The 17,761-nt window shown below is 33.4% G+C and overlaps 1 protein-coding gene across 5 annotated transcripts in view; it reads right to left on the bottom strand.

Moving 5' to 3' along the window:
* Nucleotides 1-17,761, bottom strand: part of BRIP1 (BRCA1 interacting DNA helicase 1) — a 187,126-nt gene that overhangs the window by 108,790 nt on the left and 60,575 nt on the right. For 3 of the 5 annotated variants that reach the window (XR_014014065.1, XM_081220416.1, XM_081220413.1), the window contains exons 7-9: nucleotides 8,645-8,935; nucleotides 3,338-3,559; nucleotides 786-985 (exon numbers count right to left, since the gene is read on the bottom strand). Coding sequence is in view for 4 of the 5 variants with exons in the window: in XM_081220416.1 (XP_081076542.1) it covers nucleotides 786-985; nucleotides 3,338-3,559; nucleotides 8,645-8,935 (713 nt within the window). In the remaining variant the exon portion in view is untranslated. The remainder of the gene's footprint in view (nucleotides 1-785; nucleotides 986-3,337; nucleotides 3,560-8,644; nucleotides 8,936-17,761) is intronic. The other 2 variants (XM_081220414.1, XM_081220415.1) reach the window with 2 other exon arrangements.

Raw genomic sequence — 17,761 nt, 5'->3', positions numbered from 1 at the left:
GTCTAATGAAAGGGAAACTATCTAATGTAAGTTTCAATAAAATACTAAATCAGGACTTCCCTGGTGGTCCAGTGGTTAAGAATCCTCCTTCCGAAGCAGAGGATGCGTGTTGGATCCCTGGTCAGGGAACTAAGATCCCACATGCCGCGGGGCAACTAAGCCCACGCACCACAACTACTGAGCTTGCGCGCTCTAGAGCCCGTGCACCACAACTAGAGAGCCCACACTCTGCAACCAGAGAAGAGCCCAGGTGCTGCAATGAAAAGATCCCATATTACTAAACGAAGATCCTGTGTGCCACAACAAAGACCTGACACAGCCAAATAAATAAATAATTTTAAAAATAAATAAAATACTAAATCTATTACTTTACAGTATTGAAATCTTGGTTAAATGAAACTCATCAAACCAGAATCCTACTCAAACTGTAGGATAAAGCGATAAAATAAAGCCATGGTCCAGAATTTTAAAATATCTTAATTAAAACCATGTTTAGTTAATGTTCAGCCCAATATCCTACACACATCCTATGGGACTACTAAATTATCCTGCTAAATTAGGAATAAGATTCACAATTATCAATTTTAAAAATCAGTTACGTTCACTATATTCTTTTGAACAAGACAAAAGTTTGGACTAGCCTATCTCTACCTTTAATGGGCAAACAACAATCCATTTCCCAAGTAGCCTGGTCGAAGTTTACTAATTGTAAAATACTTGGCACAATAAAACATGTTTTTAATACAAAGGCAGCACAAATGACACTGAAAGACAAATGTTCTTACTTAATGAGGCTATAGCACACAGCTCGTAGGGGTTCGTGGTCTTTCTTCCTTATATTATTGTTAACCATACTATCTAGTTCATCCCGAGCAAACCGAAGCTGAACTTCCGTTATACTGTAACTTGCTGATTCCCGAGCACAGTCCTCAATGTTATGAGCTTCATCTAAAATGACAACCTGTTCTTTCAGATTGATATCCATCTATAAGATAAAAGAGTTTTCCTGTAAAACATTCAGCAAAATGGATTTAACAGCAATAGGCAAGATATTTCATTAAAAAATTCACACTATAGGGCAATATCACAAGTCCAACTATATAAGCAACTGATTCTCAGTCTTAAAATTTTAAAGCACTTAGGCCAACCAAATATCAGCTCAGCATTACAGTTTTCCATTTTTCACTCTCAAAATACTTGTAAACCTATCAACCAAAATCATATGTGTTAAGTGAGCCAGGATCAATGTATGGCTGGTTACACAAAGGGGTATAAGGGATCTCCAACATAATATAAAAAGCAGAATAAAAAAAAACAACCTTTAAAACTAAAGTAACAACACAAGATTCAAAAGACTCTCAAAATCCTAATACAATATAGTATGTATCTATTTCATTTCAGTCTCTTCTGCAACCCTTTTGAGAAGTGCTCCTCCCCAACTCCCATGTGATGTTTGTAGGACTGTTAAGCTGTTAATCAAGGGACATCACCACTCTCATAATGTGGGTAGACTTAGAACCCAGGCTTGTCAATTAAATAAAGTATTCCATCTGTCTATGGTCACAGTGACTGGTTCAAGAATGGGTATGAGATCTAAGCTAGGCCAATCAGAGTAATTATGGGTGACTAGTGTGAAATCATATTCTTTTTTCCAGGTTACCTAGCTGGAAAAAAGCTAGCTGATTATGGTTATCTTTGTTCCTACTGGGAAGAACTTGCCTGATTACAAAGTCATCACGATAAAGAGTCAAGTATTTTTTTTTAAGCTCTATTGAAGCTGGGTTTGTGTCAAATGCAACTGAAAGAGTCCTGACTAATACAAAATGTCACATAGCAATTGCCACTGAGTTATTCTGAGGAAATAATAATATACAGAGGGCTGTAGATGGCTGAGAAAGAACCATAAAAGAGTAGGAAATATACTGGAGTTTAAAAGATGAGCAGGATTTGGATTTGGATACACAGAGTAGGGCAATCCAATATAGGTGTAATCAAAAGCAGAGATACAGGAAAAAACAAGGTATCCTCACGGGACCTTGAGGTAAATTTTTGAAGAGTTCAAGTTGGGCGTCTGTAGCAGAGAAGGCTGAAAAGGCAGATTTAGGTCAGACTATTGATCATCTTGGGAGTAAGCTTAAGAAATATGACTTTGGGCTTCCCTGGTGGCGCAGTGGTTGCGAGTCTGCCTGCCAATGCAGGCGACATGGGTTCGTGCCCCAGTCCGGGAAGATCCCACATGCCGTGGAGCGGCTAGGCCCGTGAGCCATGGCCGCTGAGCCTGCGCATCTGGAGCCTGTGCTCCGCAACGGGAGAGGCCACAACAGTGAGAGGCCCGCGTACTGCAAAAAAAAAAAAAAGAAAGAAAAAAAAAAGAAATATGACTTTATCCCATGAGCAAAGAGAGATATAAGAGATTTTTAAGTAGAGGAAAGATGTTATAAAAAAAGACTGACTTGGCATTGATATACACAGTTGCTCAACGAAAAGAGACCTAGCTGAAATGCAGCCAAATAAGAGGAAGGATAGCAGGGGTATTAAACATAATGCCTATTCATTTTAAACTTACAGAAATATAAGTATACAGTATATAGGTATAGAAAAAAGCTAATGAAAATTGTACAGTCAGATCTAAAGAGAGGAATAACTGAATATATGAAGTTATTCACTTTTTGTCTTATGCTGTAACAACTGGATGTCTCTAAGAACCAGGCAGATAAACACAAATGCTGTATCCAAATTCACTTATTCACAGTTCACAGAGCATAATTTGCATAGTATGTATATTCTCCCAACATAAGTTCTTCAAAACACAGATTCTTTAAATAAATGTTTTAAAATAATTCTTTCTATTCATAAAGAGATCGCTATATAAGGGTCTCAAATGGGGGCAATTTTTTGTACCCCAGGGGATATTTGGCAATGTCTGGAGACATTTTTGATTGTGACAACTGTGAGGGTACCACTGGCACCTAGTGGATAAAACCAGAGATGCTAATAAACATCCTACAATGCACAGACAGCCCACCACAACAAGGAATTATCCAGCCCAAAATGTCATTACCGTCAAGGCTGAAAAACCCTGTTATGATTCCACTTCAGTACTAGGTCCTTAGAAGTACTTATTACTTTGGAAATTAAAATGACAATGTCTAAAATTCAGTTTTTAACACCCCCTAGAATATGTTTTCAATACTCTAATCTGTTTACACATTTCCATAAATTAAATATAAAGCAAAAAATAAAGTAAAAGACATTAAAACATCTAAAAGCTTTACATTCATCACTTATATCCCAATAGTAGGAAAACAGTTCTTTTAATTTTTACATATATACTCACACTTTCCCTTATTTGTGCATCTAGAAGATAGTTGTAGGGACAAAATATTATGTCAGCATCCTGCATTAGTTCTCGTGCTGTGTAATATGGACATGCCTTTAGTTTTTTCCCCAAGCTGACAAATTCTTCTATATCCCAGGCCTTGCACATCCCTTGGAGAGTCTGTAATATGTGTTGATCACGAATTTTATGAACACCATGATAAAAATAGCAGGATTTTCCCTAAAAAAAAATGCACAGCTGAAATATGAACCAATACTAGAACAGAAGAAATAAAACAAGTTCACCTCAGAATTTTACAAACATCATTAAAGCCACAAAGTAAAGATTTAACAGAGGAGACAGAGTACGTACACCACATCTATTATACAACCATTTTAAAGAACTATATTAGTTAACTCAGATAGAGCTCCAGATCAGTATAGCTGGAAATATCCCAAATTAACTTGAGAAACATACTTTTAAAAGTATGTTTGTTGTGACTTTGTTCTGATTAAAGTGGTATTAAACAAAAATATTTCTGGAAGGATCTGGAAGGATACACAAGAGCAATTGTATCAGTAGTTGCTTTCAAAGATGAGAGCCAAGTGACTTGGGGACAGGACTGAAAGACATTTTTCTCTATAGACACTTTTGTACCTTTTCAATTTGAGCCATGAGACAGTATTACTTAATCAAATATAAATAAGTAAAAACAAAGGAAGAATGGAAAGTGGGAAGGAGGGCAGGAGAAATGTCCTAGGGGAAAAAAGAGTATTCACTACAAAAAGCTGGAAAATACAAGAGTACCAAAAAGCCCTAAATTACCTAAAATCCCATTATACAAAGAATGTACTATCAAGGTTTTGATGTATTTCATTTCACATTTCTTCTATACATATGTACTTGTGGATATATCTCTATAATGCGACCCAATTTTAAAATAATGAGAACAAAGCAAATTTTCCCCAGGCACTGAGGATTATTAACAATCTAGCCACTAAATATTTTTTTTATAAAACTGGGATCTCCTTTTTTCTCTTAGACTATTTTATTAAAAATCCTATCAGAAATATTTTTTCATATCACCAAGTTTTTTTTCATTGTTGCCTATATATGTACACTGGATTAATGTGCCATAGTTGACGAACCAGTTTATTACTGGACATTTAGACTGTTCTCAATTTTTGCTTTATAAATAATGCTGCAATAAGAATTTTTATGCTCATTTCTAAATATTTTCTTAGTATACAGTTTTAGAAATGGCATTATAGGATCAGAGAGTAAAAAAATTTTTACGTTTCTTGAAAACCATATCACCAAATTATTCCCCAGAAAATGTATAGCATTTTACATTATCCTTTTTCCACACCTTTATCAACATTAATATTATCTTTTCTTATCTTTGCCTATTTTAAAGGTAAAAATAGAAGACTGTTGTTTTGATTTGTATTTTTCACACTTTCTAACAAGGTTTAACATTACATTGTATGAACATTCTAAAAAGTTTCAACAGTAATTTGCATACCTTCTTTCATGTACTATTTACTAATGTCCTTTGCCATTCTATTATTAGAAGTAAAAAAATTTTATTAACATACACCAATCAAAAAATAAGATGTTTGATAAAATCCAGTCCTAGCAAAGGTGTGGCATATCTTATTAAAAGATGTATAAAATTAGAAGTATAAACTCCTACTTCTATTAGAAGTGCAGTGGAAATTTGTCAGTAACTACCAAATAAAATTTCACCATTTAATTATATATATACTGCACTGTTTAATAGCCCCCCCAAATTGGAAATAAACCAAATGTCTACCCACAGGGGATACGTTAAATAAATTGTGGCAAAAATTCATACAAAAGATATAGCCCTTAAAAAATAAGTTAGATTTGTCTATGTGCTGATGGGTTTAAGCTTTAAAAATAATCTATACAGATACATTATAGAAAATACATATTTTAAATGTTTTAGAAGAATACACATAAAACCTTATAGTAGTTCCCTTAAGGGGATGGAAAGAACTGGAAAAAGAGATCTTTTCATTTAATGCCTTTCTGTAATTTTGACTCTCTAACCGTGTATATGTTACTTTTCTTTTTCAATTGTCATTTGGCACTAACTGGTGAAATAATGAGCCATTTTAATTCATTAATTTTATATATCGAAAAAAATTAAATGTGATTTTGAAATCCAATATTTATCTTTCCCAGTTTGCTGTCCTTAACCAGTGGGGGGATATGTACATATATATGTGTGTGTGTGTGTGCATTTTTATCTATGAACTCTACAAAAGGCAAATCTATATTTTTAAAACATTCATATTCATACATCATTACATACACAAAAATATCTAGACATGGTTAGAAATGGAGTAAATCATAAAAAGGTCATAACCTATAAAAGAATGTCAGCAAATCCAAGGACAAGGCATGATAAGCTGAGGACTGCTAATTCTCCTAAAGCCATGCTGCTTATTGGTCCTCCAAGGTATTAAAAATAAAAATTAGGAAGAAAGGGCTCACCTAACCTTCTTTATTTGCTTCATTTTTATATTATTTTCACTTACTTTGTCTAATCTCTACTACTCTTTTCTACCCTTCATGCCATGTCAACTTCCCCACACGATGATGTCATCTTTTGTTTTTGTTTCTAGTGTAGTAAAAACAGCAATGGTTAGCAGTTAGAAGACTTGCTTCCTTTCTTGATAATTAGTTGTCTGACACTGGGCAAACTTCAGGACCCATTTTTCTCATGTGACTAGGCATCAAAAGAGTAGGTGAATTAGAAGCCTTTTAAGATTCCTCTGACCCACTGACTATGCCATTTCTAAGGTTCCTTCTAGCTCTAAAATTCTATGATTCTGAGGTCAAGAGACAGTTGAAGATGTGCCAAGTATCTTTCATACTGAGCTTGACACAGATTGAGCTTAATAATATGACATTCACCATTTCTTCATTCCAAGTATCTTCCATACTATTCTGAAAGTTTTTATTTGTACAAAATGATCACTAAGGTGCCTTCAGAGTCTATGGTTATGGACTGTTAAATCCCATCTTAACAAAAAATAGATATTCTTCTATACCTAAAATAACTTTTTAGAGTTATTTCTAGGGCTAGTTAAGATTATTTTTTCTTAGTTGAAACAAAATTTAACTTTTAGCAGATAAGTGCATTGCTCTTCCAGTATAGGAGCATAGAAGAAACAGTGAACAAAAACACATGTGCCTTTGGATCAAGCCAAAAACTCAGAAAGTTTACACTTTAAGGGCACTTAGAATGACACTGCTGTGGAGGCTGATAGCAAAACCAGAAAAGCTCATCCATTTTAGCAGTGTAATATAACCCTGAGGGGAGTCTGTCAATTGAAGCGTTATCACACTTTAAACTCTTTTTCACTCAAACTGTCAGGTATCTATTTATCATTTCTCTTTGGTAATTCAGCCATCGTAAACATAGACACCTTTAGTGACTTTGTAATTGGCCCTCATTACAATACCAAATTACCCTGAGGGCTTGGGAACAAGAAAAAGAATGTTCATGTACGCCTATGAGGTAGGCATTCTGAGGCAGAATCAGGTCAAAACAACTACAAGCAGGTATCTTCAATTATTTATAATACTAATATTCAAAAATAAAAGAATTGTTTACTTGGAAACAGAACCCAAAGGCCAATGAAAAAGTCTATTGGATTTTTATTTTTACATGATTCAAACTTTGGAGGATAAAGACCAATCAAAAAACATAACCACCACTGCCGGATTCTAGAGGATTACATAAAATAAGATATTTGCTTTCAATACACAATCTTAAACTTTATAACTGTTTTTACTAATGGGATAACAAATACATAATTACATAATAATTTTCTCAATAACAAGTAGTAAAAGATAATGACAACGCCAGCAAGTCTTCTTACATAGACTATTACAGCCAGAAAACAAATTTCAAGCATTTGAGGAATTTAGTAGATCAGTTAGCCACTTACGGAAAGAAGTCTACTTAAATATAAAATTTATGGGGTTTTATTATGAAGAGCCTTTTCTCTATTTTATTATTTTTTGAGCATTTGGCTTTTTAGTATTTTTATCTCTCTTTGAAGAGAACTTTTTAAATATACAGAGTGAAGAGATTTCACAGTTCCTCAGTTAATTAAAAAGAACTTATATGAAAACAAGTATGATCACAGAATTTCAACAATGGTTTTGATTCAATTATTCTGTATTCTCTTCCTGGTTCTGAACAAGTCACTTAAGTCTTTCCACTGAAGCCCCTTCATAATTATACTTCATATTATCAGGTTTGAATATCTGTTGAAGTTTCTTTTGAATAACCCCACATAAGGCTTGAATAAATTTCCATCTTATAAAAGAAAGCATTGACAAAGAAAAGCATAAAACAAAATAATCTATTTGCATTATATGGTAGGAGGTGATATATCAATTAAATGACACTCTAGAGGCTATAGCTCTTAGCCTTTTGTGTAGAACCACTTATGTTTGACAAAATACAGAAAGATAGAACTTTCAAAATATATTAAAATATCATTGGTCATTTCATATACTATCAACTTATGCTTCACCAATAATTTCTGGGTATAATTCCAGACCCATAACTTCAATTTTAGAGTAAACTAGTTATCAAACTGGTACACAGACTGCCAAACTAATACTACCAAAATATTATTAAAATATCATGTCTTTAGTAAGAAAGATTTATCTACCTAGCCAAAATTCGTATTATTCTAGATATCCCTGGAAATTTTCAAAACCATCAACAAATCTTCAGTTAATAATTTAACATAATTTTTTGAAAGAAGCTTGTACTAATCAGAATTATGAGACAGTATAGTCATTACATTTCTCAATTGAAAAACATTTTAAAATTTGCTCAAAGAGAGGGCCTATGTAAACTACCTTATTTTGAAGTTTTAAAATATGTTAAATACATTAATTAGATCTAGTTAGACTAAATCACTTAAATGTTTTTAATCTCCTCATATGACATCTATGTTTGACTATTTTGGGTAGAGAGATTTAAAAGAAGAAAGTATGAAGACAGGTGACTAAAATGAAAATTAATTTTCAAGGAAATAAATAAATATCCCCAATCTTTAGGACAAAAACCCATAATTTAAAACTTGAATAAAGATTTTCTTACAGTAAAATTATTTTTTAAAAAATATCAACACTAGCAATCAATTTGATTTTCATAAGTTATTTGATTACTGCTGTAAATGTACATATAAAATATAAAATGAACACATTAAAAAGTAATCTTAATCTTTTCAGCCTAATTTTTCCTCTAAAATACATTAACTTACTCACATTTTTTCCATCTAGCAATTCCATGCACTTTTCATTTCTGTTGAAGTTACCTACTACTTCAGGATGGACACAAGTGTGATCCCTGCTGGAAAGAATAGTCATTGGGACCCCAGAGTATGCTGTCCTCCGGAGCTCTCTAGTAATCTGAGCAATCTGCTTGTGTGTGCGTGTCCCAAAATATATTTTGGGTATCTTGGATTTCCCCCCATGATCCTTCTTAGTGGTATTTGAAGAACCTTGACTGTTTCCTTGTTTAGTAGAACAACAGCACCTAGAACAGTTACCAGGGGGCTGTAACAAAGGAAAGAAAAGATAACTAATGTCTGAACTACCATAAAATTGTTATCAAACCTCTCATGGAATCAAAACTATAAGCAGTGAATCACAACTGTCAAATAAAGAGAAATTCATGATGTTACATCATCTAAAACTTGCCATTAAAGAAAAAACTACAAATTCAATTTCAAATTGGTTCTCCTTCATAAATAAATGATAAATCATTTTTATCATTATAAATGATGTTTCCATATTTGCATTGTTTTCTAACATACTACTCCAACTCTCAAATTCCAAATGTTTTAAGTATATTTTAATTATCCTCTTTCATAAATTATAAAAATAAGATAAAACAAAGAACAATTTTCATTTTTGCTTAGGCTTCAAGTGAACTTGTAATATTACAATTTAGAGTTGATAGTGCTTTTTCTTCACAGCACAGTCCATTCAAATATCCTATAATATACCAACATCTTAAAGCATTTTAAATATAGCTTACAGAAGAATAGAAATATCAAGTTGAATCTAAAGCAACAGTCAAAAACAAGAAGAGAAAACTATTCTCTAGCAAAAGTATGAAAATAAATGCAAATTATTAATATTTAATAATAAAGGCAGGTTGCTTGTGTGGAACAAGTACATCTGAAATTCAATTACCTGTCATGGAATGTAAATCCATCAGTAAAATTACCAGTCAGGATAGCTTTTCCTGGACAATTTTACTCAATCCAGTTTCATAATTAAAATAGTTATATAAAGGCACCATATGGAACATCAGGAGTATAGTCTAGTATTTAGCTGGTTTTTCTCTTCTGTTTTCAAACTCTCAAAAATAAAAAAATTTAAAAAGCTTAATGCTATATATTAGAATCCAGGGATTCTTAATAACTACTCCCTTCTCAACCTCAGTTACTATAAAATGAGACAGAATGCAGCCTCATTTAAGAGAAAGACTATGAAATGGTTGGTTTATAGGAATGGTCACTGATAGGGAAAAAAACTAAATAGCACAGTAGCTTAAAAGAATTTGTACTAGAGAGTTTTAGTTTAGTAGAACAAACACACCATTTAACTGCAGATTTTTTTTAAATTATAATCAGTAAGATTAGCCTTCATAAACAAATGCTAAGTCATAGCATGTTACACCACAACACTGGGGATCAAGCTGTCTTTTAGCCTCAACTCAGTGGAAAAGCAAGTTCAAATTACTCCCAGTCTCGCTCAACCTTGTCCGCCATTAAATATTACAATACATGATAGAATGGATGTAAATGTGACCCTTCTGGAGCTGTCACTCACTGGGATAAAAGGTTCACTGATGTGCCAAATAAACAGTCAGTCAAAGCAGATAAAGTTACAGCCATGCTGGAATTGTTACATTCCCCTCTCAGGTTGCCAGTAACAGCAGATTTCATTACAGAGTGCTGCCACATTAAATAGCCAGTTCCAAATATCCTGCCTTCTATATTGAATAATTACTTATTCACTGAAAGGATAAAAAGAAGAGTTATGAATGGGGCTCTTGTCAACAGTGAGGCAGGAAACAGCTGACATGTGGTTTATGTTACATATGTTGCAATATCTAACAATTTATGGTCACACAGAAAATGGCATGCAAACTATATCATGATATTTCTGACTGAATTCCTCTCTAGCCTTTGCAATGATCACACTAATTAATTAACTCAGTAAAAGAATTAAGGTAACTCTTGGTAGCAGAACTAGTTGACTTTTCCATACCTTCAATCTTTCACTCAGTTATATTATATCTCTTCCCTATGATACAGTTAAATTCACTCTGAATATTAGAGTGCTAGGGCTCAATGCATTGTTATATTCCACATGAATATATTATATACAAGCATAAAAGTAACTCAATAATGTGGCCTTTTTTCAAGGCTCGGAAAACCTACTTTTCGATATAACACTTTTCAACATGAATTCCATTTAAAGCTTTATCACCCACTCCTTTTATTTTAATTCCACTATTTTTCTAAATAAAAAATTCAAATGCTACAGAAAAATACAAAGTAAGTCAACCACCACCACAAATAACTTGCAGACCCTTCTATATATAATTATATCTTCCATATTTTTTCAAATAGAAAGGGATGCTATTATATAGACTTATAACTTGCTGCTTTGTGTTCAAATGTTTTAATTCTTAAAAGGGGTATTTGCACTAATGATTTTAATAATTTTAAAAAGGGATCTGCTTATCTTAAAATATTATGCTAGTAGCTGTACTAACAAAAGTAAAAGATCAAGAACTAGTTTCAGAAAAATCTTCCCACTAGAGCAGCTTCATTTAGGTAACTTAAATTTGTTTTTCACTCCATAAGTGAGAAAATTTTAAACCACGGCTAATTTTATACTAAAAATGTTTTTTGTTTGTTAAGTCTTAAAATGCTCTGAAGTAATTATACCATCTATGAACTCAAGGGTGACTCCTCAAAGAAGATGGTTTTTCAGTGAGTGGTTGCACAAGTAGAGTAGAAGATAGAAATTAAGAAAGGTGATTCTTATTTATTTGCAATATTAAAAGGGGAATTATTTCTTCAGAAGTGATCTTCTATTGGAGTTTCTATTTAAAGGATTTGGTATAATCATATTTGAAGATGGAAAAGAATGAATGTAGCAATAGAACAGAGGCTTAAAAAAGACAATTATTTAGTAACAAAAGAGAATTATTTGTACCAAACTCAGCAAGTTTCAATTCTATAAGAAAACTAGAGAAAGAATCCTAAAACAGCAATGATAGGAAGTCATAATATCCTCCACTCCAATAATAGGCTAATATTTTCTGCCCTCTCTCTGAAACCCTTTGACCTAGGGGTTTTGAAACAATAGATGAACAGAATTAAATATTTTTCACTAAGCATATCTCCTGCTAACAAATGATCAAGTTTGTCTTTCATAGGGATGTCTTTCTTTCGTTTTTGCTCTTTAAATTTACAGAGACTGTATTAGGAAACTGGAGAGTAAATTAAAAAATATTCTCTCTCATCTAATATATCTGAACGTCAAGAAGACAAAATACAAATGGGCTCCCAAAACCTGTAATCTCTAAGAACTGTAAATAGCTACACTGTAGGGTAGAACCAAACTCTTTAAGAGATGGCATCTTTTCCCATAGCTGGAAACTGTCTAGAGTTCTTTTACTTCAACAAAAGGCAAGAAAATTTAACCCAAATAACAGCAAAAAAATCTATTATCATTTAAAGAGAAACACAAGAGATCCATGTGGGTGTGACAGCTCTATTATTAGTTCCACATGCAGGAGTCAATTGTTGAAAAATACATTTCAAATTTACAGTAGCCAAAACTGTTCTTAGGAGGTCAGCAACCAAGGATTTTAGAAAATTTTGTGTCTAACAATTTCTATTTATTCCCTCTCTTGTCATACTACATAGAGACATATATTGAAATTTTTTGAAAGGATAAAGAAAGAATATAACATTTGATCTTGAAAGGCCAACTGCTGATTCCTTGCCACTATTCCTTTCACAAGGCTACAATCAGAAGTTTAAGTAGATTAAGATAACTACATCAACCTCTAAAGTTTCATAGCTCTCTCCAGTCTTTCCCCACAACAACAACAAAAATTACTATGCCTAAATACTTGGAAAAATAAAAATTAGCATGGTGACCATGCCTTAAAAAGGAAAATAATAAAGGAGTAGTTAGAAACTATTGCATTGTCAGAGATGTTATTTTATAAATTCATAAATCATGGGAGTATCTAAAAGCAGTTTATGAACTGAATTCTAAAAGCAAGCATAAAAGGATATATTTAATATGGAAGATAAGTAACAAAGAAGTGGAGAGGAAAAGAGGCCAAAAAGAAGCTTACTGGTATGAAATAAAGGGAAAACTAGGTCCATGAAAGAGTAACATATGTGCATGCATTGTCTTTCAACCACACTCCAAATTCTCTGAGGACAGAAACTGTCTTACATTACTTCATCTACTCATTCATTGAGCATGGTGTTTTGCATATAACTATAACTTAATTTTTTTTAATTGATGGATTGTGACTAATGTCCTTAAACCAAATACTGTACCCATGCACCACATTTTATCTGTAGATGCTTAACTGATGCCCTAGTTTGAAGTCCTTCACGTATCAAAAAATTACCTCAAAATAAAAAGGTTAGCTTTTAAAAGAAAAAATACAGGACAATTTGTTATTTTTCAAGAACAAAAAGAAAAATCATCTTGTTATGCTAATATCTGGGCCACTGTAGTTGTGGGTGACAAACACATATCCTGATATATTCATTATTAATAGCTGTCATTTATTAAGGCTGTCCCTGTGCTAAGCACGCTACATGTACTCTCTCATTCATTCATTCATTCATTCAAGAAACATTAGAATTCCTGATATATCAAGCCAAGTAGAAGACAATGACAAGGGTCACTTCACCCCACTGACAAAGAGGGCTTTACTTTTTAATTGTTCTACGAGGTGTGTTTATCAATACCAGTTTCGCTCATGAGGTAAAGAACTGTTTAAAGTTGGTACTCTAAGTGCATTATTTCCTGAATGCAACTACAAAATATTCTTAAGAATAGGCTATATAATTTAAAATTATTAGTTGACATTTAAGTCAAATATTTTCTAACAGGATAGATATTATATTCCAAAGGGGAAAAAAACAAAAATTCTCAGATAAGAGACTCTTTAAAAGAGCTTTTTCTGTAAAGGGCCACAAAATAAATATTCTAGGTTTTGTGGGCCATGAACTCTGTCCCTATACATGAAAGTATCTTCATGATCTCAACATAGGAAAGGATTTCTTAAACAATACACCAAAAGCACAAATGACTGAAAACACAATCTCGAGAAGACATGTGCACTGTATATAACCAACTGAGGATCATTATTCACAATATATAAAGAATTCCAGCAAATCAATTTTTAAAAAACAAACCCAATAGAAGAAAAAGAGCCCAAGAACAAGAAAATCACAGGAGAGAAAAGCGGAAAAGCCAATAAACATCTGAAAAGATGTGCAACCTAATGCTCAACCTCATTACTAATTAGGAAAATGCAAATTAAAACCATAATTAGATTCCATTTCACATCCACCAGACTGGGTAGAGAGGATATACAGCAACTCTCTCATACACTGCTGATCCAAGTATAAAGTGGCACATCCACTTTGGAGAACAAATTGGTGATCTAGTGAAATCAAGGATACATAGACCCTTTGATCCAGCATGACCCTGCTAGGCATACATGCCAGAGAAACTCTTGCAAATTAAGACAGATACAATAGGGATATTCTTTGCAGTACTGTTTTAATAGTGAGGAAAATAAAGTGTGTCAACAAAACAAGGATAAACTGTGGAGTTCTGTCAATCTATGGAATATTGTATATAATAAAAAAATATGAACCTGAGAGTCCCATGTATTGACATAAATATCAAAAAAATTGTTGAGCAGGCTGAGTATGACTTAAATAACATTTTATTCTCCCCATAAACTTCCAAACAAATTGATGACAGGAATAAAACTATGAAAACTTTATGAAAAGAATTAGGAATCTCCACTATGGTAGATAACCCTTGGAGCTAAGGACTGTAGTAGACAATATACCTGAAAAATGCTAAAAAGTGCTTCAAAAGGAACCTAAAACAGCAAATACACTTGTTCCTCCTCAGCACCTTAATACCTAGCAGAATAACTTTCATCTTAATCCGTCTTGACCAAAATTTTCAACTAATTTATTAGGAAACAGGTTCTTAATTTACATCCATGGACTGTTACAGAGGAGAGAGTTTGAGATCACCCAGAAACTACAAACACAATTTTGTATGCATTTTTAGAAAGTCAGTCCATAACTTTCATCATGTGCTCAAAGAAGATTGTGACTTATTTGGATGAGGGCTTTATTCCAGAATTTATGTCTGATTTTACAATGGAAATAAAATAGAAATAGCATTTTCTTAACAACCAACTTGGTTAGTCACATTAATTCTGTAAAGGAATAAACAAGTTGACAGTCCAAAGAAGATAATTTTATAAAGGTTCCTCTACTGCTTGTAAATTCTCTTTTAATGTTTGTTAATTATATAATGTTAACATAATTCTAAAACACTTAATTCACTAATGTTTATCTCTAACTCCATTTTACAGATGATAAAGTAAAATCTAAAGTTCTTCAAGTTGCTACAAAATTCATGATAATTTGTGAGAAGTTGGAAGTCATAACCTTAAATCTTAAAGCTTTAACAGGATCATTTTTACCTACCATTTAACTTGGCAAAAACGCAAAATACTGCCCTTTTTTTATTTCAAAACATCATCCACCTAAAGAGCTAGTGGTAAAAAAGTCAATGAATACTGAATTATACTTTGAGGTATAAGAAAGAGGGTTTACTGTTAATCTTTATCAACCATTTGCTGTTGTCCAAGCCACCTAAACAGGTACTGAATGCCTGTTGTGCAAAATCTCACATAAGCACACACTAGTCTAGTAAGATAGCAAAAGTGACATAACTATACCTTTTCCACTATTCTTTTTTAAAAATTCAAACAGTAGTACTCTACTGCCAGTTTCATGATTAAACTGCACAAGGCAGCTGTTTATCTACTCACAGCAACCAGCAGGTGAACCTGATTCAATATTTATCACAGGCTTTCACAGATCACTGCTAACCAAGCAAACGTTTTAATTAAGCTGGAACTTGCTTCAAAGAGCTCATTCAAGATGTCAATCGGCAGGTAAGGGATCAGATACAGTGTCAGGTGAGAGTGTGTAATACAAATCCACAACTTTCTTCATCCCATTGCTGTAAATTAGCCTGCTCTAAAGTTCAGACTCTGATTGTAACAGACTGCCAGTCTCCTGGAATGTGTAACTGAAGTCACTCAAACTCTATTGTGAAGGTTGTAAGCAATATGTTAAACTGCAATGGGCTAGCACATTAAGACAGATCCTTTTCACGGTTGTTTTTTGATACCGTAAGTGTTTGTTACCCTACTCTCCACTTACTGTTTACTTTCTTGCCTAGTGTAAATGGGAATTCCTTAACACAGTTGCCTCAGATTCTGAAAAGTTTATAATCAAGAAAAACCCAAAGTGGTATTTTTAATTTTTAATCTAAATTTATACTAGAACAATTATATTCTGTAAGACTTCTCAGTTTAAGAACAAACACATCATAAAGATGACCAACCTGTAAAAAGCAAAAATTCTCCTGGTATAGTAGAACTTATACAGATGTGACTATAACAATGAGTCTCAAAGTATAGTGATTAGTCACACTGACCAACTTCATGAGAAATACCTGGGGTATTTACTACAACAACAACAAAAAGGAAAAAAGAAGAATCAAAGAAAGGAAATGGGAGAAAAAGGGAAAGTTCTTCCTTCAAGAAGAATGCTAGCTAAAAATTATAAATAGAATGACAAAATTTTAAAAATCACCATTTTGCAACTCCCATGTAATAAGTGATTCCTGCAAGGTACATAAATGGATGCTAAAATCACTGGGTGAAAAGCTGTTGGGAAACAAGATATTCACATAGTTTCCAAATATCACCCCACAGATTACTTATTAATTACAAAAGAAAAATGTGCCTTTATAATGGAGACCTGGTAGTCACCACTTTAACCAAGTGGTCAATTTTAACATTAGCAGTAGTGAGACAAACTGGCATCAAGTGCCTCTTGATGTGATATAATAAGAAATATATTTATGTACTCTTCTTGAACAAAACTACATGATTATGAAATCCAAACAATCAAGCCATGAATCAAAAAGAACCCAGGAATAGAGAACCTGTGGTAAAAATACATATATGTATATTATTTAGTTGGTGAAAATTAATCCAGCTGCACTCTTGTGATATTTGCACTTGTATATTATACTTCAAAAATCCTATCCCTTGGGATTGCCTGACATTTTTATTTTCTCCTTTATTGTATAGTATTTTGGTATTTTTCAAACTTTCTTCAATGACCCTTTTAAAATGAGAAAACAAAACCATCCTGTGACATCATCTTCTACATACTGACCAAAATGCTATAAATAAAACTTATACAAAATAGACATTTTTGCATCTTTCACCACAATTAAAAATTAGTAGACAAGGGCTTCCCTGGTGGCACAGTGGTTGAGAGTCCGCCTGCCGATGCAGGGGACACAGGTTCATGCCCCAGTCGGGGAAGATCCCACATACCGCGGAGTGGTTGGGCCTGTAAGCCATGGCCACTGAGCCTGCGTGTCCAGAGCCTGTGCTCCGCAACAGGAGAGGCCACAACAGTGAGAGGCCTGCGCACCACAAAAAAAAAAAAAAAAAATTATTAGACAAGTTGGGACTTCCCTGGTGGACCAGTGGGTAAGACTCCACACTCCCAATGAAGCAGGCCCGGGTTTGATCCCTGATCAGGGAACTAGATCCTCTATGCACGCCACAACTAAGAGCCCACATGCCACAACTAAAGATCCTGCATGCCACAATGAAGATCCCATGTGCTTCAACGAAGATCCTGACTGCCACAACTAAGATCTGGCCCAGCCTAAATAAATTAATTAATTAATTTAAAATTTTTTAAAAAAATTAGTAGACAAGTTATTATCAATATACAAACCTCTAAAGCAGCACTACCCAATAGAACTTTCTGCGATGGTGGAATGTTCTTTACCTGCACTATTGAATGTACTTGCCACTAGCCACATGTGGCTACTGAGAACTTGAAATGTGATTAGTGCAACCGAGGAACTGAATTTTAATTAAATTAAATAGCCACATGTGGCTAGCAGCTACCATAGCAGAAGTGTAGATTTTAAATATTACCACAGGACTAAAGAGAAAATTTTGACTTAGAC

The sequence above is a fragment of the Mesoplodon bidens genome (genome assembly GCF_964165515.1).
Source record: "Mesoplodon bidens genome assembly, chromosome: 19".
Classification (NCBI taxonomy): domain Eukaryota; kingdom Metazoa; phylum Chordata; class Mammalia; order Artiodactyla; family Ziphiidae; genus Mesoplodon; species Mesoplodon bidens.
Note: the sequence above shows the minus strand (reverse complement) of the source record. Positions and strands in the feature narration are given on the sequence as shown.